Source organism: Hypanus sabinus, chromosome 14 (genome assembly GCF_030144855.1).
Source record: "Hypanus sabinus isolate sHypSab1 chromosome 14, sHypSab1.hap1, whole genome shotgun sequence".
Classification (NCBI taxonomy): domain Eukaryota; kingdom Metazoa; phylum Chordata; class Chondrichthyes; order Myliobatiformes; family Dasyatidae; genus Hypanus; species Hypanus sabinus.
This window is the reverse complement of record NC_082719.1, coordinates 52,760,096-52,786,581: the sequence shown is the minus strand read 5'-3', so window position 1 is coordinate 52,786,581 and position 26,486 is coordinate 52,760,096. Positions and strand designations below refer to the sequence as shown.

At 40.4% G+C, this 26,486-nt stretch overlaps 2 protein-coding genes across 5 annotated transcripts in view; one reads left to right on the top strand and one right to left on the bottom strand.

The window, feature by feature from the left end:
- The window catches only part of fip1l1a (FIP1 like 1a (S. cerevisiae)), an 81,184-nt gene extending 62,809 nt beyond the window's left edge, over positions 1-18,375 (bottom strand). For 2 of the 3 annotated variants that reach the window (XM_059989204.1, XM_059989205.1), the window contains exons 1-7: positions 18,186-18,374; positions 17,939-17,984; positions 10,376-10,439; positions 9,160-9,266; positions 3,902-3,960; positions 2,216-2,326; positions 1,787-1,917 (exon numbers count right to left, since the gene is read on the bottom strand). In XM_059989204.1, coding sequence (XP_059845187.1) covers positions 1,787-1,917; positions 2,216-2,326; positions 3,902-3,960; positions 9,160-9,266; positions 10,376-10,439; positions 17,939-17,984; positions 18,186-18,273 — 606 coding nt within the window. In that variant the 5' untranslated portion in view covers positions 18,274-18,374. Of the gene's footprint in view, positions 1-1,786; positions 1,918-2,215; positions 2,327-3,901; positions 3,961-9,159; positions 9,267-10,375; positions 10,440-17,938; positions 17,985-18,185 lie in introns of all 3 variants that reach the window. The other variant, XM_059989206.1, reaches the window with a different exon arrangement.
- A 5,618-nt stretch (positions 18,376-23,993) lies between these two features.
- Positions 23,994-26,486, top strand: part of scfd2 (sec1 family domain containing 2) — a 251,514-nt gene continuing 249,021 nt past the window's right edge. For both annotated transcript variants that reach the window (XM_059989196.1, XM_059989197.1), the window contains exon 1: positions 23,994-24,898. In XM_059989196.1, coding sequence (XP_059845179.1) covers positions 24,073-24,898 — 826 coding nt within the window. In that variant the 5' untranslated portion in view covers positions 23,994-24,072. The remainder of the gene's footprint in view (positions 24,899-26,486) is intronic.

Here is a 26,486-nt window from a genome sequence, read left to right as displayed (position 1 = left end):
CCTCTAAGCAGCTGCCTAACACTCTGAAAATTAAAATAAATGATGCCCACAAAGCAGGAGAAGGCTATAAGAAGATAGCAAAGCATTTTCAGGTAGCCGTTTCCTCAGTTCATAATGTAATTAAGAAATGGCAGTTAACAGGAATGGTGGAGGTCAAGTTGAGGTCTGGAAGACCAAAAAAACTTTCCGAGAGAACTGCTCGTAGGATTGCTAGAAAGGCAAATCAAAACCCCCTGTTTGACTGCAAAAGACCTTCAGGAAGATTTAGCAGACTCTGGAGCGGTGGTGCACTGTTCTACTGTGTAGCGACACCTGCACAAGTATGACCTTCATGGAAGAATCATCAGAAGAAAACCTTTCCTGCATCCTCACCACAAAATTCAGCATCAGAAGTTTGCAAAGGAACATCTAAACAAGCCTGATGCATTTTGGAAACAAGTCCTGTGGACTGATGAAGTTAAAATAGAACTTTTTGGTTGCAATGAGTAAAGGAGAAAAAAATATTTGGAGAAAAAAGGGTGTAAGATTTCATGAAAAAACACCTCTTCAACTGTTAAGCACAGGGGTGGATCGATCATCCTTTGGGCTTGTGTTGCAGCCAGTGGCACAGGGAGCATTTCACCGGTAAGGGAAGAATGAATTCAATTAAATACCAGCAAATTCTGGAAGCAAACATCACACCATCTATAAAAAAAGCTGAAGATGAAAAGAGGACAGCTTCTACAACAGGATAATGATCCTAAACACACCTCAAAATCCACAATGGACTACCTCAAGAGGCACTAGCTGAAGGTTTTGCCATGGCCCTCACGGTCCCCCGACCTAAACATCATCGAAAATCTGTGGATAGACCTCAAAAGAGCAGTGCATGCAAGACGGCCCAAGAATCTCACAGAATTAGAAGCTTTCTGCAAGGAAGAATGGGTCAAAATCTCCCGAACAAGAATTGAAAGACTCTCAGCTGGCTACAGAAAGAACTTACAAGCTGTGATACTTGCCAAAGTGGGTGTTACTAAGTACTGACCATGCAGGGTGCCCAAACTTTTGCTTTGGGCCCTTTTCCTTTTTTGTTATTTTGAAACTGTAAAAGATGGAAATAAAAAAGTAATCTTGCTTAAAATATTAAAGAAATGTGTCATACTTAACTTTATGCCTTTTGGAAATCAGGTCATCTTTTACTTGCTTAGCTATTCACAGTAACAAAAATTTTGACCAGGTGTGCCCAAACTTTTGCATGCAGCATTGTTGCCAGAAAACAGCATCGATCATCAAGGACCCCCACCATTCAGGCCATGCTCTCTTCTTGCTGCTGGCATTGGGAAGAAGCCTCAGGACTCACACCACCAAGTTCAGGAACAGTTACTAAACTCAGCCATCAGGCTCTTGAACCAGAGGGGATAATTTCACACGCCCCATAACTAAATTGTTTCCACACCTTCTGGACTCACTTTCATGGACTCTGATCTCATGTTCTCGATATTAAATGCTTATTATTTAATATCATTTTTTCTCTTCTTTTGGATTTCGAGAGTTTATTGCTTTTTGCACATTGGTTGTATGTCTGTTGTTTGAAAGACTGTTGGGTGCAGTCTTTCATTGATTCTATTGTGTTTCTTGTATTTAATGTGAATGCCCGCAAGGAAATGAACTTTAGGGTTGTATGAGGTGACATATGTACTTTGCTAATAAATTTGATTAGAATTTTGAATGTGTTTAAATGTAAATCATTAATTTGCGAAATGCACTGCCACATTGTAGACAACAATTCTAACATTTCACTGCTTACTGTAATTCTGTTCGTAGCTGAAGCAAGAGGAAGAGGTTCAAGACCCATTCTTAGACGTTTTTGTTTCTCACAGTAGGCTTTCCAGGTCTCCTCATTGAAGCCATAGTTGAAGTAATCAGAAAGATCAGCACCTTAAATAGAGAAGAGCGAAAATGCATAAGAAAACCCAAAGCCAAGATGATGCCTGATTATCCTATTATTATTTTTCTCCCATACTCACCAATTTTCTGAGCTAAAGATACAGAGTGGTCATTACATTAGACAATTAACTTTTTTTTAAAGATTTCAGGAATTTCTTAAGAAATTTTTCCAAATAGGATATAGAAACAAGACATAGTTAACAAAAGCATAGAAATAGCTTTCAAATTAAAAATTAGATTTAAATAGCCAATTACTGAGAGGGTCACTTGCTAACAGAATACATTATACCTGGTTTTCTCCAAGGTTTATCTTCAAAAGAATCCAAGTCTATTTCTAATGTTGGGATCCCATTAATATCACCAGGTGCATCAAGGTCAACTCCTTTCCCAGCTTTTGTTCCTAGAAAGTAAAAATTCAGGATTAGCAGCTAACAAAAATAATTTCCATGATACAACACAAAATTTAAAAAATTTGAACTCTGACATTTCTAACATTGAACTACTCATTTGGTAAAACTTTTGCAATTGAGAACAAATTTAGAACAATTTATTCAAAAACTAACTTACAGACATATCCACAAGTCCTACTGTCCTGTTTATTATTCATTGTAATGCCTGCACTGTTTTTGTGCACTTTATGCAGTCCAGTGTAGGTCTGTAGTCTAGTGTAGCTTTCTGTGTTGTTTTTTTTTATTATTACATAGTTCAGTGTAGTTTTTGTACTGTGTCATGTAACACCATGGTCCTCAAAAATGTTGTCTCATTTTTACTATGCACTGTACCAGCAGTTACGGTCGAAATGACAATAAAAGTTGACTTGACTTGAAGTTAAGTTGGTGACCTTATTAAGTATCAAAGATATTGAATGCCAGCAGACAAAGATTAATATCACAGTTTTACTATCTATTGAAAACAAAACCATATCTCACAGTAACACACCCCACCCGTCCCCAGAGGAACTTAGCAAGGCAGGCAGAATCAACAGAAGGGAATAAACAGTCAATCATTCAGGTCAAGAAAGCGACTGTTTACTTCCCTCCGTGTATGCTGCCTTACATGCTGAGTTTTTCCAGCATTTTATGTATGTTGCTTAAGACTTTCAGCATTTGTGGATTGTTCATTTCCCTATGAAAACTGAGCATGCTGCCATTAGTCTCATGTACAAACAATCTAAGGATGTATCTGAGCCTAAAACATGTATCGAACAGATGGTCAGTGTTCCAGAAAAAAAGCCAAAACTATAATACCTGCTCACTTTGACCTACTTTCAGAGTTGTATAATTCATAAAGTTAGCCAATGGTTCAACAAATGACAGCACACAATGGTTAATGATACTCACAATATTTGAAGTCATTGTGAAAAAGTCAAGCAATTTACATATAGACAAATTAATAAAATCCAGTTACCAATTTACTTTCAGGTCAAAAATCACTAAAATCTGACAGTTGGCAGACTCTTGCTATAGTCATGGACAAGGGATGTCTAGTACCAATACTACTACTCCTGCCTACTGCATTAAGTTTCAATCATGTAATAGGTCCTCTTTTTTGAAAGTATTCTATGATATAATATTTTGTTGAAAGTAGTTTTCCTTCTAACATACTGGCAGATGCATTGATGGCCTTTTAAGTTATTCTGACTCCAAATGTTCTTAATTACTTTATGATTACACTCAAGACCCACAGAACTCAAAGTTATTGTTTTACAAATGCCAATTAAACTTTAAAAAAGGGTATTCTGATGGAGCTTCAGGTTCAAAACTTAAATGTTTACTTGAACTACAAATTTCCATTTAGAATGTAGAGTATCATTTAATTTTGCAAAAAGGTCACAAGTAAGAAATGGAGAAGGAAAAGTGATGTTATGTACATCTCCACTAAGTCGTACAGAATAGGAATGAAGGACATTTGCCACCCTGTCCTTGTGTCTTGGGCTGAAGCAGACAAATCACGAAAAACATAAAAGGTTTCTTACCTGATCCGTAAAGTCTACTTGAAGACTTGATATTGAGATTTACAGGTGTTACACCATAGCTTTTGGACAGAAAGTATAGTTTAAATTAGGGCTAAAGAATTCTCACAATATACTGCGCACTTGTTAATTCAACATTCTTTACTGAATTTTCTCAAAGAAAATACTTACATTTTTATCATACAGGATATACAGTGCCTATTAAAAGTATTCATCCCCCTTGGAAGATTTCATGTTTTATCGTTTTACAACATTGAATCACAGTGGATTTAATTTGGCATTTTTGACACTGGTCAACAGAAAAAGACTCTTTCACGTCAAAGTGAAAACATCTCTACAAAGTGATCTAAGTACTTACAAACATAAAACACAAAGTAACTGATTGAATAAGTATTCACCCCCTTCAAGTCAGTACTTAGCAGATGCACCTTTTGCAGCAACTACAGCCTTGAGTCTGTGTGGACAGGTATGTATAAGCTTTGCACATCTGGACACTGCAATTTTTCTCCCATCCTTCTTTATAAAACTACTCAAACTCTGTCAGATTGCATGGGGATCATAAGTGAACAGCTCTTTTCAAGTCCAGCCACAAATTCTCAGTTGGATTGAGGTCTGGACTCTTGACTTGGTCACTCCAGGATATTAACTTTGTTGTTTTTAAGCCATTCCTGTGTAGCTTCGGCTTTATGCTTGGGGTCATTACAGAAAACAAATCTTCTCCCAAGTCACAGTTCTCTCGCAGACTGCATCAGGTTTCCCTCCAGGATTTCCCTGTATTTTGCTGCATTCATTTTACCCTGTATCTTCACAAGCCTTCCAGGACCTGTAGCAGTGAAGTAACCCCACAGCATGATGCAGCATGATGCCTCATGGTAGGGACGATGGGTTTTTGACAAGGTGCATTGTTTGGCTTACGCCAAACATATCGTTTACTGATGATCAAAAAGCTTAAATTTGGTTTCATCAGACCATAGAACCTTCTTTCAGCTGACTCCAGAGCCTCCCACATGCCTTCTGGCAAACTCTAGCCAAGAATTTATGTGAGATTTTTTCCCCCTACAGTGGTTCTCTCTTTGCCACTCTCCTATAAAGCTGCGACTGGTAAAGCACCCGGTCAACAGTTGTTGTATGTGCAGTCCCTCCCATCTTAGTCACTGAAGTTTGTAGCTCCCCCAGAGCTGTCATCGGTCTCTTGGTGGCCTTCTTCACTAGTCCCCTTCTTACAGTCCCTCAGTTTTTGAGGACAGCCTGCTCTAGACAGAGTTACAACTGTGCCATATTCTTTTCTTTTGATGATTGACTTAACTGTACTCTAAGGGATGTTCAGTGACTTGGGAGATTATCTTGTATCCATCTCCTGACTTGTGCTTTTCAATAATCTTTTCAGAGTTGCTTGGAGTGTTCTTTTGTCTTCATGGTGTAGTTTTTGCCAGATTACTGACTCACCAGCAGTTGGACCTTCCAGATAGTATTTTTACTACAATCAATAGTAACACCTTGACTGCACTTAGGTCTCCAAAAGCAGATCTCCTAAAACCAATTATGTGACTTCCTAAACCAATTGGCTGCACCAGTGATGACTTGGTGTGTCATATTAAAGGGGGGTGAATACTTAAGCAATCAATTTTGTGCTTTATATCTGTAACTTAGAACACTTTGAAGAGACCAGTTTTCACTTTGACACGAAAGAGTCTTTTCCTTTAGATCAGTGTAAAAAGAAAAGCCAAATTAAATCCACTGTGATTCAATGCTGCAAAACAAGAAAACATGAAAACTTCTGGGGGGGGGGGGGGCGGGTGAATGAATACTTTAATAGGCACTGTAGATGGATAATGATGTTTCCAATTTATGAAATTCAACAGTTTCCATTTAAAGTAACATAAACTGACTGGTGGTACTCAAACTTTTTGCTAAGTAACAATAGCCAGATATGGTCAAGGTCCTAAATGAGTATTTCGCGTGGGTATTACACAGAAGTACATGGATAGTGGTGAGATTACACAGGGGTACGTTGATATTCTTCAGCACATCAATATCAAAGACAAAGTGGTGTTGATTGTCTTGAAAAATATTAAGGATTAGATTCCAGAGCCTGGTAGAATCTATCCTGGGATATTGAAGGAAGCAAGAGGAGACAATTACTGGCGCCTTGACAAAGATCTTTGTATCCTTTTCAGCCACAGAATAGCTGATATTGTTCCTTAAGTAAAAGGGATAATGCAGCAAATTATAGGCCAGTAAACCTTACACCAGAAGTAAGGATGAGCCTGGATTTATTCACATTAGGAAAAGTGGGGGTTTTAGTGATAAACAGTGTAACTTTATTTTGGGGAAGCCTGTTTTACAAATTTGATTTTTATTTGAAGATGTGGCATAAATGACTGATGAGGGATGAGTGTTTTTTTCTGACTGCAGGTCTGTGACCAGTCGTGAAGTGAATGATGATACTAGTGATGGAGGAAGCAGGATATAGTTAGTTTGGAAAATTGGAGGGGTGGGTGGAGAAATGGCAAATGGAGGTTAATGTGGATGAATGCAAAGCGATTTTATTGGAAGATCAAATGAAAGAGTAAATAATACAGTTAATGGCAAGACCTTTAAGAACACTAATGTACAAGGGAATCTGGGATTCATTCCACTGCTCCCCACAAGTGCCAACACAATACAGAGTGTGATAAAGGTAGCATATAGAGTCACAGAAAATTACAGAACAGAAACAGACTATTCAGCCTGTCTAAGCCATGCCAACTCAGTTATACTGTCTTGTCACATCCACCTGCAAGTGCAGTATAGCCCTCCAAACGCCTCCCATCCATACACCTATTTAAAACTCTCTTAAACAGTGAAAGCAAAGTCGCATCCACCACCTGCGTTGGCAGCTCATTCCCATTTTCATCACCCTCTGAGCGAAGAAACTTTCCCTCATGTTCCCCTCAAACTTTTCACCTTTCATCCTTAACCCATCACCTCTAGTTTTAGGCCCACCCAACTTCTACAGTGAAAAAAGCCTGCTTGCATTTACATACTCTATCTATACCCCTCATAACTTTGTATACCACTACCAAGTCTCCCCTCAATCTACTATGTTCTAAAGTAAAGCCCTAACCTACTGAATCTTTCCTTAAAGCTCAGATCCTCTAATCTCAGCAGTATCCTAAATTTTCTCTGCACCTTCCAACCTTATTTACATCTGTCCTGCAGGTAGGTGACCAAAGCTGCGCACAATACTCCAAATTAGGCCTCACTAACAACTTCAACAGAACATCCCAATTCCTGTACTCTAATCCATGAAGACCAACATCTCCGTTTACCTCTGATGGTACTTTAACTGGACTTGTATTCTCTCCTAGACCACTTTGTTCTAATGCACTCCTGAAAGCCCTACCATTCACTCTGTTGGACCTACCCTGGGTTGTCCTCCCAAAATGCAAAACCTCATACTTGCTTGCATTAAATTCAAATTGCGAATATTCAGCCAATTTTTCTAGCTGGTCCAGGTTCCACTGCAAGCTTTGATAGTCCTCCTTGCTGTCCACTACACCCTCAAATCTTAGTGTCATCCACAAATTTACAAATATGGAATGACTGTATTTATCAGTCAGTGCATTGAGTGTTAAGTTTTAAGTTATGTTGCAACCTTACAAAACTTAGTATGGCAACCAAACTGCACATGGCAGGAAGGATATGCAAGCTTTGCAAAGCATGCAGAAAAGCTTCACCAGTAAGCTGTCTGGAGTGGAGTGCAATGTATTAGGCAAAAAGAGACTGAACGAACTTGAACTGTTTTCTTTGAAGTGTTGGAGACTAAGGGAGTGACCTATCTGAATAATATATAATTATGTGAGATGAAAATTATGTTGAAATTATGGTGCATTAGATAGCTTCTTTTTCCACCACCTATAATGAAAATGTGAAATACTAGAGGACATAGATTTAGGCTGAGTTGGGGAAAATTTACAGGAGATTTGCATTTTTTTTTTAAACTCAGTAATGCACCTGCCTGAAACATGCAGCTGAGAGAGGTGGGAGAAACAGATATGATAGCATTAAGAGGCATTAAGACATATTTTGAACAGAAAACAAACACAATGATATGGACCACATGCAGTCAGATGGGATCATTACCATTGGGATCATGGTTGATGCAGACATGGTAGGCTGAAGTGACCGTTCAGGTGCTGTACTGTTCTATGGGAATCAATCCTCTTTAACCAATCTGGTATACATGCACGTCCACAAACATTGCAATCTTATTAACTCTTATATGAAAGCAATTAAAGATGGTCAATACCTTTGCCAGAATTATTGATATCCTGTCTATTAATTAAAGGAATAATCATCTCAACACCATTACCACAACTGAAGTACAAGAGCAGCAAAGTCATGGGAACACCCTAAAACAAACTGGAAGAATCAATGTGAGAATACTAACACAAAAATTATAACAGTTCAAGGAGAACATCATCAACACAAGTGGTGTATATGCGTCGTTTTCCCTCAATCCCGGAGCCTCTACCAAAGGCTTGGGAGCTTGGGGATTCAGCGCAGTATCCTTGCTGTTCCTTGTAGTGCACTCTTCTGGGCCAGCATATTAGATGTTGTTCCCGGGATTAACTAGACCCACCTTCCCATTCCAGGTATCACAGCTCCAAGTGCTCCTATCACCATTGGGACTACTCTGACTTTAACCTTCTACATCCTGTCTATCTGCTCTTTCAATCCCCAGTATTTCTCCAGCTTCACTTATTCTTTCTTCTTGGTGTTACTGTCATTTGGGATTGCCACATCCATCACTATTGCTTTCTTCTGTTCCTTGTCCAGTATCACTATGTCTGGTTGGCTGGCCAATACCTGCTTATCAGTTTGTATTTGCAAGTTCTGTCATTCTCCACCACCTTCTCCAGTGTTCCCCATTTGGATTTGAGAATGTCCAATCCATCCTCAGTGGCAGATGTTCCTGTACTCAATTCCTGCAATTTGGTTGTGCCATTCAGTGTGTGCTGTCCCTGCCTGCATCTTGCACCCTGCTATTATGTGTTGGATGGTTTCAGTGAATTCCTTGCACAATTGGGTCTATCACACCAGCAACTGTTCTTGTGCAACCATGAGCAGTGTTGTCCCTCAGCCGTGCCATTTCCAGTAGGAGATATATCTGTATACATACACTGATTGGAATAACACTTCAAAATATCAAACAGTGAAAACCTAAGTAAATCTAACCAACAATTTTATCTCAAGTTTCACAAAGGTTGGGAACTTACGTGTACTGAGGTGCTCCAGTTTTTATGTCACCAATTGTAACTTGAACATCATCATCATCGTCATCACTATCACTGTCACTTTCATCCTCCCCCTCAGCTGTAGGATTCTAAAGAATGAAAACATGATTATTTTCTATAACTAAACTGAACACCAAACCTATTCTATTGAAACATCTATTCTCCCACTGTAACTCTATGTTGGAAGCAAACACTCTCATGTTTTGCAGTTCAGCTTTAAAGCTTCAGCCATAAAACACTGAATGACCAGCTTGCAATTCTATAGATCTGCTTCCATAACATTGAATACAGACTTCTTAATCTAATAACTACTCTGAACAATTAGTAACTAAGACACAAAGTTCCCTTTTCCAATTATATTATAAATCTACTAACTTACAGAACGTACATGGTCTATTTGCCAATTTGTTTCTGATTTTGAGGATACTGGCTGTGCAAGTACTAGAATCAATACATGAATGTGATCAAGACCCATTAACTCAATGAAATACAAATTGTTATAAGGGCTATTAGCCAACAAATTCCCAAACTAACCCACATAGTTCAATCTTTTCCTCACTTAATATCATAATATTTATTTGTCTAATTTGTTTCCTTTCATATCCCAAATATGTGTAGTTAATTGGCCAGTACAAATTGTCCCTGATATAGGTAAATGGTAGAATCTGAATGTGGAGGGGGAAAAGGTTCCTTGCACGATCTGCATCTTGGGTCTATTACACCAGCGCCTGTTCATGTAGGGTGAATGGGATTAATGTACTGTATTACAAGTGTAAATGGTGATTGATGGTTGGCATGGACCCTCCCTCCCTCAACATTTACAGAAAGATAAACCAAGTTAATATTCTTCATGGAAGCTCATTTCTAACATACAGCTAAGTTGTACTGTTTAACTTAAAAATTTATTTTAAAGAACATTCACCTCAATCCTGTTCTGTGAAATTTGTATCAAATTGAGAGCAACTAAGTGATAGACAAAAAAAAGAGCCCCACCAAATTGTTCAAAAAATAGTTCAAAAAAGGCAGGATAAGTACATTAGCTTCTCATTTAAAAAGACACCTTAAAGTTAATCACATTTCTAATTTAAAACCACATTCATTGAACTTTTCCTCCCCTTAAAGTCACAATGTTTATTTGTCTAATTTATTTGACCTAATTCAATAGTTGTTATTTCAAAAAAGTGCATTTGAAACTTACCATTTTCACTACACCATTCCCTCTCGTTTCTTCTACAGTAGCAGCTGGAGCTGGTGCTTCAGTGCTAAACAAATAGTATGTTTCAGATTAAAAAGCAATCTTTAAAACAAAGCCAAAATAACATCTAACCAAGTTTTAGAAACCAAATATTTGGTACACAGAAAATTGGTAAAATATTTCTAAATAGAATTATGCTATTTACATATTTTTAGGAGAACATAGGCTTCAACTGAACGTGCCATCACTAGGGGAATATGTAATTTTAAACTAATTACCTCCTGACCGTCATGTTGCACACTCAAAAATATTAATCACACAACTTGAGGGCTGCAAAACTTTATGCTTGATCTTATAATTAGGTTTTTAATAATGTATTTTGGAATACCTCGCTTCAAATAAATAATATAAAATCACGGTATTCACAAAACTCAAAAAAATCACCTCTATAGGTTTTAATCTTGCCTAAACAAAATTCTGGGACCGCTCCTACAAATTTTCTATCCAACTGGTTTATCCATGAGGCAACACTCTCTACTAGATCACATCAGGACAAAGATGCCAACTTGATTAACTGCTCATCAATATCCTCTACAATGTCTGCTCATGTTACTCATCGAGGACTCTCTGCCAACCCTTCCAAAATCTGTAGCCTCTACCACCAAGGGAAACAAACACATGGGGACATCATCCCCTTGCACATTCCATTGGAAGCTGCACATATTCAAACATGGAAAGTCACTGTCATTGCTTATTGCCGCTGGGTCTGCTTCTGAAATTCCTGACACATCAGCATGGTAGTTGTAGCTTCACTAGAGCAAACAGAATGGTTCAGCAAGGCGACTCATCATAATTTTCACAAGGACAATAAATGATGGCGTTGCCAGGGAACCTCACATCCCAAAAAAAGAAATAAATAAATGAAGGTTGTACATTCAACATCAACTTGGGAAGTTTATTTACATTGCTATTTCAAAGCAGCATGGGGAGGGGGTGTCATTTTATGGAAAGTCCCATCTGCTAGTTCAAGCAAACACAAAAATTGAAAAGGCATCCTGATCATTGTTCTTCTCTTGACCAAATATAGTGATTAAGAATCACAGGCAACAGTAATGTCGGTGAGTAGAAGCTCAGAGGTTTAGAGAAAGCCTATTTGCCTGAAATCAGTAGCTGGGAAGTTGTTGAAATCAATTGTTAGGGATGAGATTACAGAGTACCTGGAGGCACATGACAAGATAGGCCAAAGCTTGCATGGTTTCCTGAAAGGAGAATTCTGCCTGACTAACCTGCAATTTTTTTGAGGAAATTTCAAGCAGGGTAGACAAAGCAGATGCAGTAGATGTGGTGTACTTGGATTTTCAGAAGGCCTTTAACAAGGTGCTGAACATGAGGCTGCTTAGCAAGATAAGAGCCCATGGAATTACAGGGAAGTTACTAGCGTGGGTGGAACATTGGCTGATCAGCAGAAAACAGAGTTAGAATAAAGGGATCCTATTCTGGCTGGCTGCCAGTTACCAGTGGAGTTCCACAGGGTACTGCTTTTGGGAACACTGCTTTTTATGATATATGTCAATGATTTGGACTACGGTATTAATAGATTTGTGGCTAAATTTGCTGATGATACAAAGATACCATAAATTCCAGTGTATAAGCCGAGAATCTGGCCCTAAATTTTGGTCCTAAAATTAGGGGGTCAGTTTATACAGAGGGTGCCAACTTTGGAAAAATGAATACACGGAAGACAGGTTGTATTTATTGGCTGTTTTTGAGTCAAATTTGTTCCACTGTCGGTGCATGAATTCTTTAAACGATTTGTTTAAACTCACATCTAGTGGCTGGAGCACGGAGATCAAACCACCGGGGATGACTGCAATGTCCGTATTTTCAGTGTTCAATGCTGCTTTTGTCTCAGCTGACAAGTGCGCTTTGAACATGTCCCAGACAAGTAGCAACTTTTCCTTCCCGAAACTTTCGGGACATCGACGCCACACCTCTTTAACCCACTTCAAGCAACCAGTTTCGTCCATCCAGCAGCGTTCTTGGATGTAAACAACAGTACCCCGCGGGAATTTTCTGAGCAATCTTTGTTTTTTGTCTCAACACAAGATCACGTCTATTCATAAATCAGGTGCACCAACTTCGCGTAGCTTGGAAATTTCCCCTGACCTCACGTTGTTTTTCGGCCCATGTCAATGCTTGAACTTGAATCATTTCGCTGGTAACAATGTATCTGGACGATCGCTGGTGATTCACCCACTCTAAAACCTTTTCTTCCAGTTCTGGTCACTGGCATGTTTTCCAACAGTTTGCACATTTCGTCTTTGGCATTTCCCTCAGTGTGTCCTCTGCCTTTCTCCACTTTCTCACTTGTTTCTCGTTTACACTAAACTTCTTAGCAGCTGCAGAATTATTCGTTCCTTTAGCAAAATCAACAACCTTCAGCTTGAAGCCAGCATCATATCGCATTTGTTTTAATCTTTTGTACATGGCAGTCACAAATCAATACTGAGTAGACATACTGATCCCGCCACCCTGTGTTAGGTTTTAATGAGATTATGATGGGCGCTAAATGGTTACATAAGGGTTACATTTCAGAGGATTGTTTATTATTGGAGACCTAATCCAAAATTTCCCTCCCTGATTTATTTATTAAGAATTCGCTTATAACACTCTACTATGTGTAGGCCTGTTTTCTTAGCAGGTACTGGTTCACAAAATTTCCTAGTTCCGGATACAGCAAAGCTGAGTACCGGCATGTGAGATCTTGTGATCTTTCCTGGTTAAATCAAAAACCTCTACAAAAGAGGTTGGCTCATACAAAGGCACTTTTCTAACCTTGAAAATGGGGGGGGGGGGGGGGGGGGTCGGCTTATATTCCAGAATATACAGTAGGTGGAAGAGCACGTAGTGTTGAGGAAACAGAGAGCCTGCAGAGAGACTTGGATAGTTTAGGGGAATGGCAAAGAAGTGGTAAATGAAATACAATGTTGAAAAGTGTATGGTCATGGACTTTGGTGGAGGAAATAAATGGGCAGACTATTATTTAGATGGGGAGAGAATTGAAAAGTAGAGGTGCAAAGGGACTTGGGAGTCCTTGTGCAGGATTCTCCTAAAGGTTGAGTCGGTAGTGAAGAAGGCAAATGCAATGATGACATTCGTTTCTTGAGGTATACAATACAAGTACAGGGGTGTGATGTTGAGGTTTTATAGGGCATTTGTGAGACCACACTTGGGAGTGCTGTGTGCAGTTTTCCACTCCTTTTTTAAAGAAAGGATGTGCTGACATCTGGCAGCTCTTGGGCTGTATTCCCTGGAGTTCAGGAGAATGAGAGGGGATCTCATAGAAACATTCCGAATGTTAAAAGGACTGAACAGATTAGATATGGCAAAGTTATTTCCCATGGTAGGGGAATCTAGGACAAGAGGGCACGACTTCAGGTTAGAAGGATGTCCATCTAGAAATTAGATGCGGAGAAATTACTTTAGTCAGAGGGTGGTAAATCTGTGGAATTTGATGCCACGAGTGGCTGTGGAAGCCAAGTCATTGGGTGTATTTAAGGCAGAGATAGATAGGTTCTTGATTAGCAGGGCAACAAGAGGTATGGGGGTGGGGGGGGGGGGAGGCAGAGATTACTGGAAGAATTGGATCAGCCGATGATTGAATGGCAGAGCACACTCCGTGGACTGAATGGCCTACTTTTGCTCCTATATCTTATGGTCTTATAGGAGGCAGAAATTGTTATAGACACATCCAGTATGGCTTTTTGAAAAAAGTAAGTAGAAAATTTAACCAAGGGGTCATATAAGACTTTGTATTGGAAAATGAGCTGGACCAGATGATTGGAATTTCAGTGGGGGAACATTCTGGGAACAGTAATCCTAACTCTAAATTTTCAGACAGTTACAGATAAAGATAAGACAATACCTTGAGGGAAAGTGATGAATTGGAAGAAGGCTAATTACAACAGTATAAGGCAGGAAATGGGGAAAGTAGACAGGAAGTGGCTGCTATTGGGAATTGCTTAAATGTCAGAAGGTTAAAGACCAACATGTTCCTGTTGGAAGAATAAATAGGGATGATGTAAATTTATTCAAAAAGAAAAAGGAAGCCATGGGTAAGGTATAGCAAGCTGAAATCAGACAGGGCCTTTGAGGAATATAAAAGAAGCAAGAACAAATTTAAACAGGAAATTGGGAGAGCTGAAAAGGACCCATGACAAGTGCTTGGCGATTGGGATTAAGAAAATCACAGGGCATTTTATAAAGACAGCAGCCATGTTACGACTGCATTGGGGCAGGCTGGCTTGTCTTCCTAGAAAGTGATTCATATAGTGATTTTCCATAAAGGACACACAATTTATCTGAACATGCATCAAGAAACAAGAGTTCAAAAATATATTTTTACCTCCCCTCTTCACACACACAAATTTCATAAGAACGTATTTTGCATCGAAAATTTTTTGATAATATTCAGGTTAGCAAATTTAAATTCCTGGGTGTTACTATTTCAGAGGACTAGTCCTGGACCTAGCATGCACATGCAACTGTGAAGAAAGCACGAAAGCACCTCTACTTCCTTAGGAATCTGTGGAGATTTGGCATGACATTAAATAATTTGACAAACTTTGAGACACGTGCAATGAAGAGTGTATTGACTGGCTACATCACAGCCTGGTATGGAAACATCAATGCCTTCGAACAGAAAATCCTACAAAAGGTAGTGGATTAGGCCCAGTACATCACGGGTAAAGCTCTTCCAACCATTGAGCACATCTATACGAAACCCTGTCGTAGGAAAGCAGTATCCATCATACAGAGATCCTCACCACCCAGGCCATGCTCTTTTCTCACTGCTGCCATCAGGTAGAAGGTACAAGAGCCTCAGAACTCGCGCCACCAGCTTCCAGAACAGTTACTACCCCCCAACCATCAGGCTCTTGAACAAAAGGGGATCACTATACTCACCTCCATTGAAATGTTCTAATAACCAATTATATCACTTCAAGGACTCTTTATCTTATTACTTCATGCTCCCTTGATTGATCGCTATTTACTTATATTTTGCATATTTGCAGTTTGTTGTCTTCTGCACTCTATCTTTCACTGATCCTCTTATAGTTACTATCTCTAGGCTTGCTGAGTATGCCCACAGGAAAAAGAATCTCAGGGTTGTATGTGGTGACATATATGTACTCCGATAATAAAATTTACTTTGAACTTTGGTAATCAAGACTTTGTGAATTCTGTAAAGGTGCTGTAACACAGGGGTCATCGGGTCATCTGCACAGGGAAAACTCAAAGACAAAAGAAGGAATTTGAGCGAGTGAAAGTGGATATCAAATGAGTATGGTACAAGTTCAAGTTCAGTTTATTGTCATTCAACTGTACATATGTATACACCAAATGAAACATTCCTTTGGACTAAAGTGCACAATATAGTACATATAACTCACACACATATCACCTAATGTGATATTACCACTAGTAAGTTAGCAAATAATAAGGTGCATTTATGATACAAGGTAAAAAGTAAACAGCATGATGCAATGACTGCTTCACGGGTGATGAGACCTGGATGGTGGCAGGAAGTTCAGTAGTCTTATGGTCTGGGGAAAATGCTGTTTCCCATTCTAGCAGTACTTGTCCTAATACTACAGTACCTCCTGCCTGATGGAGGTCAAGGGGACCTGGTGAGATCGTCCGTTATGTGCACTCTCAGAAACTCGGAGCTCCTAATGCATCACTGAGGAGTCGTGTACATCCAGCGAGATGTGCTCAGCAGTAATTCCACAGTCATCTCTTTGGTCTGGTTCATGTTCAGACTCGAGTTGTCATTGTCACACAACAGCTGCTCTTCCTCTCCTCTGTACGCTGTCTCATTGCCGTTGTATCACCAGCGCACTTGATGATTCTATTTGAACCGGATCTAGCAGTGCAATCATTCTTTAGCAGTGCCCTTGGGGAGCTCCATTGCTCAGCTTGATGGAGCTACAGATATTTCTGCCAACAGGGACTGACTGTGGCCTTACAGTCAAGTCCAGGATCCAGTTACAGAGAGGTGTTAAAAACCAGCAAGGACAGTTTCCTGGCACATGAGGCACCAAACTCCACGTGGGACTGGATGGTACGGAGTGCAGAAGCTACGGCTTCATCAGTGGAGAGATTTGTGTGTTATGTGAACTGAAATATAACAGGAAGATGGGATTGAATATGATTCACAACCAGCTGCTCAAAGCACTTCATTATTGTTGAGCTCATGCCACTGGTCAGTAGTCGTTGAGGCAGGTTACTATCACCCTCTTGGGCACTTGGATGATGACGGCCACCTTGAAGCCAGAGAGGGCAGTGGAGTGTTCCAGATGTTGTTGAAGATATCTGTTAAAACCCATTAACTAGGCAGCACAGTCCATCAGCAGCCAACCAGGTACATCATCAGACCACGCAGCTTTTTATGGATTGACCCTGACTAAAGTCTTCTTTGCCGGCACATATGCCATTTCTCAACCCAGCCCCTGCATCCCAACAATGTCCCACTATAACCTGCAACAACCCTCTGCACTATCCACAGCAATACCAACCTTCACATCATTTGCAAACTTACTAATCCACCTTTCCACTTCCTCATCCAAGTCATTTATATATAAAACAAAAATCACAGAGTAGCTTCCCAGTATGTATCATGAGAAAGACCACTGGTCACCGACCTCCAGAGTACTCCGTCTGCTATTACCCTGTCTTCTGGATGAATATGCCTCAATTACACTTATGGATCAATGCTTCCTAAACAGATCCAAGCCAGACAATTCCTCTATTCAGTCAATGCCATGTCATCAGCTAAGCTCCCTTTAAGTGACAGAAAGCAACAATGGGAAAACGAGCTGATTCCAGCAGTACAAAATGCATACAGCAACCTGGTTTGAATCCGGGAAGCAAAGCACAACTGAAGAAAATGTCTGCTTGAAATCAGCTTTGGAGTAAGTTACGATTACATTGTTTAAATTGGCAGCAATATTGTTCTTGCAATTGTATACTGTTGGCTACAGAAACTTTACAAATTTAGGCTCTTCTGCTGGTTCGATTGACTAGTCATTATGGGACAAGGACTCAGATACCAATTCAATTAAGCTTCAATGCACTCCAAAGGGCCCCCCAGATCTCTAGCACCGGTTTATGTACATACACAGCTCACAATCTAGTATTTTGGCTCACATGGGATTTGAAGTCCCTGCGGCATCTGAATTTAATACTGATTTTATTTCCTGCAGGTTATGTTTGTAGATTGTACATTTTGTAATCTTGAGCAGATGCCACTTGGTTATCAATTTTGAGATCCAACACCAAGATCTCTTTTAAATACCTTTGAACCAATGAAAGCTCGCAATCGGCCTTTTCCCAAAGGCTGATTTTCACCACAGAGAATCTCTCTGGAAAGATGACATCATCTCATTAAAAAATTACCTTCTCACATTGTAAAAATTAAACACCTCAATTAGAAACACGCTGAAAGCGGAAAAACAACCGGCCGCAGGCCCCTGGACCTTGTTGAGAACAAGGAAAACAGCTCACCTGTCAACGGCCGCTTCCTCCTCCTGTTTATTTGGGTCGTTTTCATCTGCAATAAGAAAAGCTATCGGTTAAAAGGATCAAATGGAGAGAATTTGGTGCACGGTCAGCCCCAAGAACACCGACACATCGGGTGTGTGGAAGAGGCCCGGATCAGGCAAGGCCAAGCCGGGTTAACCTTTATTCATTCTGCCGCCTTGCTAATCGCCAGAGATGAGCAGGCCCGGAGCGCACACTTCGCTTCTCCTACCTCCATACAGCCAATGTTCCTCGTCTTCGCCGGGCGCCGTATTGCCCGCGGCCGCCTCCTTTGTCGTGTTCTCCGCCTCTGCTGACATTACCGTGCCGCCGCCTCCGGGCTTCTCTCCCTCCTCCTCAAACTCGCAGATTCTCTTCTAAACTGACCTTTAACAGAGGAAACGCAACATCGGCACGGCGCCCTCTGACCCGGAAGAGGATGCTGGCGTCGGGGGGAGGAGTAGGAGGGTTTGTCAGAGGTGGAGATAGTATTGATTTCGCTCCGTGCAGCATCCTAATGTTCGAACCATAAATGCGTTGCATCTTTCTGATAAAGGCGAGTCCTGATGACCTCCAAGCATCCATTTCCCTTCATAGATGCTGCCAAAGTTCCTCCAGCATTTTGTGCGTTGCTCCAGATTCCCAGCATCTGCAGTCATTGATGTGCCTGCCCTTTTATTTTCTTAGTCGGACTAATTGCTTCTCTTCAGTTCTCTGACTTCTAGGATGATTGATGAGGCTAGGGGTAGGATCCATCGGTGCAAAATGTCTGGGGAAGGTGGCGATGGATATTTTCAAAGTGGCTGCACTCCATTTATCATAAACTTCTGTTAAAAATTAACTCAAAATTCCCAATTCCAACTCCAGTAGCCCTTTATTTTGTGTCTTCATGGGTGAGGAATGCCCATTGTTGCGGATGTTAAAGTTTTATTTTCCAGGAGCCTTTAAGAATGTACTTGATTCTTTTGTTATCCATTTGATAATCCATTGCCATGGTGGACTTTGAAATGGTCTGTTTGCTTCAGGGTTCTTGTGTTGGGGATCCAAGTGATGTAGCTTACCCAGCGAAACCTACTGGGTGCAAATAGAAGTATAATGCTGGGGATGTAGTCCTGGCGCTTTCCTGCTGATAGTATGGAGTGAGGAGGAAGAGGTCTACAAGAAGAATGCACCATCTCTTGCTAATTAACCAAGTGTCATTAAATAGAGGGATTATGAGGATGGTGATAGAGGAACTTAAAACAATCTCTATCATAAGCAAGAGTACTACATCCCCTAGACCTAATGGCCCGTCTTTTTATTTAAAGCATAAAACAAAAATATTTAGAAAAGGATAAGAATGTAACTTAAGTCAACATGGAGACAACTTAGGAAAGAAGTAGTGAATACAGGACTGAATTTTAATGCAAGCAGGATACAAAATAAGGTAAAAGGCAGATAGAAATTGGCAGATATGATTTTGTGGCCATCACAGAGTTATCACTGAAAGGCAATCACAGCTGGGAGTTTAACATCCAAGGATAAACATTGTATTGAAAGTACAGGCAGGTAAGCAAGGGTGGGGTGGGGTGTCTCTGTTGCTAAAAATTGAAATCAAATCCTTATAAGTGACATAGGATCAGAAGATGTTGAATCCTTGTTGGTAGAGATAAGAAACTCTAGTGACCCCAGTGAGGGTTATATACCGGCCTCTGAATGGTAGCTAGGGTGTGGGATACAAATTACAATGGGATATCATGATGGCATGTAAAAAGGGCAATCTTACGATGGTCATGAGGTGGGGGGAGGATTTCAATATGCTGGTAGAATGGGAAAGTTGTTTTAGAGCTGGATCCCAGGAGAAAGAATTTGTAGAATGCCTATGAGATAGCTTTTTAAAGCAGCTTGTGGTTGAGCCTACTAGGGAAAATGCAATTCTGAAAGGAGTGTTGGATAATGACCCAGATTTGATGACGGAGCTTAAGAATTCACCCTGTAGTTTGAAAGGGGATGCTAAAATCAGATGTATCAGTATCACAGTTGAATAAAGGTAACTACAGAGGCATGAGAGAGGAGCTGGCCAAAGTTGACTGGAGAGGGACTCTCGGGGATGATGGTGGAACAGCAATAGCTGGAAATTCTTGAAGTAATTTGGAAGATGCAAGATCTTTTCTCCCCAAAGAAGACAAAGCATCCTAAAGGGAGGGTAAGGCAATTGTGATTAACAAGGGAAATCAAAAATAGCATAAAAGCCAAAGAGAGGGCATACAATATAGCAAGATTAGTGGGCAGCTTGAAGGTTAGGAAGCTTTTAAAATCAACAGAAGGCAATGAAAAAAACTGAGAGGAAAGATGAAATTTGATAGTAAGCCACTCAATAATATAAAAGAGGATACCAAAGCTTTCTCTTAGATATATGAGTAAAAGGGAAGCAAAAATGGACGTCAGACTGCTGGAAAATGATGCCAGAGGCAGTAACGGGAGAAGAAATGGCAGACAGACTGTATTTTATATCGTTCATCACTGTGGAAAACACCAGTTGTATGCTAGAAATTCAAGAGAATCAGGTAGAAATGAGGGTGGTGGCTGTTACTAAGGAGGTGGTGCTTGGGAAGCTGAAAGATCTGAAATAGTTACCTGAGCCAGCTGCATTGTGCTGGCTCTGAAAGCGTAGCTGAAGAGATTGTAGAGGCAATAGTAGTGATCTTTGAAGAATCACTAGAATCTATAAAGGACTGGAAAATCGCTAATGTGTCTACACTTCATAAGAAGGAATGGGGGCAAAAGACAGGAAAAAATAGGCCAGTTATGCTGACTTCAATGATTGGCAAGATGTTAGAGTCCTTTATTAAAGATGAGGTTTTGGAATACTTGGAGGCACATGGTAAAATAGGCTGAAGTCAGCGTGGTTTCCAAAAGGGGAAATCTTGTCTGATAAATTTGTTGGAATTCTTTGAGGAAGTAACAGGCAGGATAGACAAAGGAAGATCAGTGGATATTGCTTCCTTGGATTTTCAGAAGGTCCTTGTCAAGGTCCTACACATGAGGCTGCTAAACGAAATACGAGCCCATGATTTAGGAAGATACCAACTGATGCACCATCAATAACTCACTCTGAGATGTAGAGGTGAGATATCGGCTTTTATTGACTGGAAGAAGGAACGAGCAGTGAGTGACCACCTTACTACATCCTGGAGACTGAGAGGCCGGGCTCAGGCCTCAATCGCCTTTACACAGGGGTCTGTGGGAGGAGCCACAGGAGCAGTCAGCAGGGGGGCGTGTCCAGACAGGTATATGTAGTTCACACCAACATGGACAGAGGATTGGCTGACTGGTAGAAGGCCTAGTATGGGAATAAAGAGGACCTGTTTTGATTTACTGCTGGTGACTAGTGGTGTTCTGCAGGGGTTGGTGTTGGGTCTGCTACTATACAGTAACATGTTAATGATCTGGATGATGTAAGTAATGGCTTTGTGATCAGGTTTGTGGATGATACAAAGATGTGTGGAGGGGCAGTTAGTGTTGAAGCAGCAGGGAGTCTTAAGGAGGACTTGGACAGATTAGGAGAGAGGAAAGAAGTACAGCATAGGGAGGTCTTGTGCACTTTGGTATAATGAATAAAGGCGTAGACTATTCTATCAACGGGAAGCAAATTCAGAAATTGGAGGCGCAAAGGGACTCGGATGTCCTAGTGCAGGATTCCCTAAAAATAAACTTGCTGGTTGAGTCAGTAGTAAAGAAGGTAAATGCAATGTCAGATTCATTTTGAGAGGACTAGAATATAAAAGGAAGAATATGATACTGAAGCTTTATAAGGTGTTGGCCAGACCATATTTGAAATCTGGAAGCAGTTTTGGGTCTCATACCTAATGAAGACTGTGCTGGCATTGGAGAGGGTGCTGCAGAATTAAATACCCTAATTCTGTCCTGTGATTTATGAGTTCAAAATTCAGTGAACCATAATTTTATTCACTTAATTTTATTGAGATACAACATGGAATAGGCCCTTCTGCCCGTTTGGGCTGTGCCACCCTGCAAACCTTCCCCCCTCCCCGAATTAGCCCTAGCGTAGTCATGGGACCATTTACGATCAGCAGTTGACCTACTAAACAGCATGTCTTTGGACCATGGGAAGAAACTGGAGAACCTGGGCAAAACCATGTGGTCACAGGGAGAACCTACAAACTCTTACAGACAGTGGCAGGAATTGAATCCAGCTCTCTGATACTGTCCTAACCACCACACTACCATGCTGCCCTTAAGTAATGGAACAAGTCTGAGGCTCTAATTGGCTATCACTGATCTTGTTTTTTTTTACATAGTTAAGAGTTGCATGGCAAGATCTCAAGGAAGGGTATAGTGTCACTGTTGGTGTTTTTTCAATGAAATCGGAAAATCAGATTGCTAATACTTGATCATGCTTGTCTAGTAATACTGAGGTCTCCGATAGATTAGCGAAAATAAATTTTCAGCATTACTTACATTGGGCCACTGGTCTACTGTCATTCTATTAATGTACTTAGTTTTGTACAACTTTGATGTGTGAAATGAATGCAATCTGTGGCCAATGTTATTACAAGGTTTGTGAGCTGGAGAACACTGCATAGACTTGAATGGCCTTATGTATATAGAACATAGTAACAGTCAAGATAATTTGTTTTAACATTAACAGTCAATATGAACTTTTTAAATCTCAAGAACCCTACTTATTGATATACATACAACACAGAACAGTACAGTATAGAGTCAGACTCTTTGGCCCAGAATGTTGTACCAAACTAACTAATCTATTGACAGCTTAAATTTAGTTTATGCCATTGCATATCTCTCCATTGCCTGTATATTCATGTGTCTATATAGGAACCTTTTAAATGCCTCTATCATATCTGCTTCTACCAGTAGAGTGCCATGGCAGTGCATTCTGAGCACCCATCATTCTCTGTGCATAAAACTTGCCCCACTCATCTCCTTCAAACTTTTCTCCCCGTCTTCAATGCAGGCCCTCTAGTATTAGACATTTCTGCCTTGGGGAGAAGGATACCAGCTATCTATTCAATCTGTACCTCTCATTAATTTTATAAATTTCTTAGGTCTCCCCTCAGACTCCCCTAGTTTGACCATCCTCTCTTTATACTATATCTTCTAATCCACGCTTCGTTCGTCATGTGCCATGTTGTATGAGGTGGGCAATTGTGATCTTTCCATGACCATAATTGTTCTTGGCAAATTTTTTCTACAGAAACTGTTTGCCATTGCCTTCTTCTGGTCAGTGCCTTTACAAGACAGTTAATCCCAGCCATTGTCAATACACTTCAGAGATTGAATGCCTGGCGTCAGTGGTCGCATACCCAGGACTTGCGATATGCACCAGCTGCTCGTATGATCATCCACCACCCACTACCATGGCTTTGTGTGACCTTGATTGGGGGGGGGGGGGGGGTAGGCAGCCGCTACACCTTGCCCAAGGGTGACCAGCAGGCTAGCAGTGGGAAAGAGTGCCTTACACCTCCTTTAGTAGAGATTTAGCTCCACTCAGCCACCCCCTAATGCAGGCAGCACCAGCTATGCTTCTTTGGCACCATCTCTGTAGCCCCTACATTCTTAAAATGGGGAGGACAGAAATGAATGCTGTACTCCAGACATTTATAAATCTGCATCACAATTTGCTGGCTTTTGAATTCAGAGCTTTGACTGCTTTACCACTGCAGACTTGTATGGCCAAATAACGAATTTATTTCCCGCAAACACCCCAAGACAACCTCAACAAACCTTAACTCTACCTCTAAGACTTTCCCTCTCACTCAATCTTGCACTTGCGTTAAGTATTTTGCTATTTATTTTGCACAGGTATAAATGGGGCATAATTTAAGTTTATTTTAACTCAGTTTGTAATGTACTAGGCTACTGCTGCAAAAGCTAATTTTCATGACATTTATACCCTGTATGACGTTCGCCTACAACAATAAATTTGAACTTGATACAGTCCCGCGAAATAAACAGAATGCATATGCGCGTGCCACCTAAGTCGCGAAATCCCAAGTCATCATCAATTTGCGTCCAGTTCTATTCTGCGTCATCTTTGGCTGACGGTGCTTTGCTGTATGTCAAGTTGCCTCTAGTGGTTTTCGGACCCAGAAAGCATGAGTGATGGACCTGGTTTGGGGTCGAAATTTGTGGGGGTTGCCCATAACGTATGGGAGAAGGTGTGCGATAAGGTTAAAAGGGCGGTGGTGTTCATAGACTCGGGGTGCGCTGAGAGCTTACACTGGGTCGGCGGCATAAGTAAATTGCTCCAGGCCGGCGCCCTCAACGTTAAAGAATTCAGCTCCTTCGAAGCTGGATCCCCGGAGCAAGCCAAAGCGGTTTTCGTGGTGAGCACTGTGTTAAAGGGGCGCACAGCTGATGTCATCCGTGATATTGTCACCCTAAGCTCCTTCCAGTACTGTGTGGTGATCACCGCAGTCAGCCACTCTGTCCACTTGCTTGCCAATAATGTGACTGCCGAACTCGAGCAGGAGCTGGTCTTCGAGCAATTCGGGGAGTTATTGTGTCAGTGGATGGGTAATATGAACTATACAGGGGAGGTCATGCACCTGCCTATATTAATCGCTCCCCTTGCTCCCCACCTGTTCATCACTACACCCTATTCATCATTTTTCTCTTTTGTGCCTCAAGACCTGAAATTGCTCAACAACACCCGGCCCGATAAAAAGAAATTTGGAAGCCTGAATGACGTCGATTATCATTCTTTGCCTTTTGAACTTCAAATTCAAATCAAGTCATTAGTTTCATCCTTGAACTCTATATTTGAGCTGGTACAGCTCAAAGAGGAATGTTTTGCAGTTGGCCCTACCAGTAGATTAATTGCAGGAGAACTTGCTAATTATCCACCGGCAAAACAGAGAAGAAAAAACGCTCAACATAAAGCATCTATTGTCTTTATAGATCGAACACTTGATCTTTCAGGTAAAACATACTTTTCTTCATCTACAGTACCGGTTTCCTCACTATGTCATATTTTGGCTTATTCATTAATGCATCTAATTGGAAGCTAATGCTAACTATAACATGTAGCTATTTTAAACTTTTTGCATATTTTACATTCTCAGATAAGTGTAGTTGCATATATCAAATAGAATGTAATTTATGACAATGATAATTGGGCTAATATATTACTTTAATTCAGTGTGAAGGAACAATAATCTCTTATTTTTCAGCATTTTGAATAGTATTTATTTGGTATTATTTACCAATTATGGTCTTGCTATTTATCATCATGGTGCATGCTGTTGCTTTGCTTGTTTCTGTAGACTTAAGAATATTAATGTAAGGTATACAGAAATCATATACCAGGGTGCACTATCAACTTGGATGAAACTTCTGCCACATCACCTTGTGTGAGATTTGGTAATATTTAGCCAAAACAAATGTATCTTGCTCCTACTTGAACATAAAGATTTTAGCCTCAAAAGCCTTTGTGTTAGAGAATTCCTGTGATTTATCTTTCTTTGGTGTAGAAATATCTCTTGGTCTCAGTCTTAAATCACTTACCAGGTATGCTCTGACTTCAAACATCTCATTTATCTTTTTGGGATCTAATCTGTCCAGTCCTGTTGGTGTTCTAAAAGTTTCTGTGAGATCCCCACTCATTCCTCTGAACATCAATGAATACACACTCAAATGTCCCAAAGTCTCTTCTAGGAATCGCTCTGGTGAATCTTTGCTGTACTCCATAGCAAGAAAATCTTTCTCAGTTATGGAAAACAAATTTGCACACAAGGTGTGCTCCCACTAAACCTTGTAAAATTGTGGTACACCTCTACTCAAATCCTCCTGCTATGAAAGTAAACATTTAATTTGTATTTTTAACTGTCTATGGCAAAAGGGCACTCATATCTGGCCAAACCTTGCATTTTCCTAATCTCTCACCATTCAGAGCATCTGACCTTGTATTTTTAACATCAAGGTGGTAAGTAACCTCACATTTATTAACATTGTTCTATTTTGTCAAAGTGTCTAAATCAGGAGTTCCCCAACCTGGGGTCCAAGGACCCCTCAGTCAATGGTGAGAGTCTATGGCATAAAAAGGTTGGGAACCCCTAGTCTAAGTCCTTCTGGAAGACCTCTTCATCATCCTTACTGCTTATACTTCTGCCCAAAATATTCTGACAAGCATGGCGATGGTACATTAGCTTCATCTGGATTAATAGATCTTGTGGGTCGCAAGCACTGAACCTTGGACTACATTGTTGCTCACTGTCTGCCACTTGAAAAATAACTTGTTTATTCCTACTCTTTTTTTTTTCCCTATCCGCTGACCAGTTCTCTATCCATGATAGAACATTACTGGAATTCCAAGTGATTTCATTTTTATACAATAATTTTAAGTGGGATCTTGTCAAACGTTTTCTGAAAGTCCAAGAACAATGACTCCATAGGTTCTTACCCATGCACTAAACTAGTTACATTGTCAAAAAATTCAAGTAATTTTATCAAGTATAATCTTCCTTATGTAAACCCTTCTTTGGCTGATCCTGTCACCGTGTTGCAGATA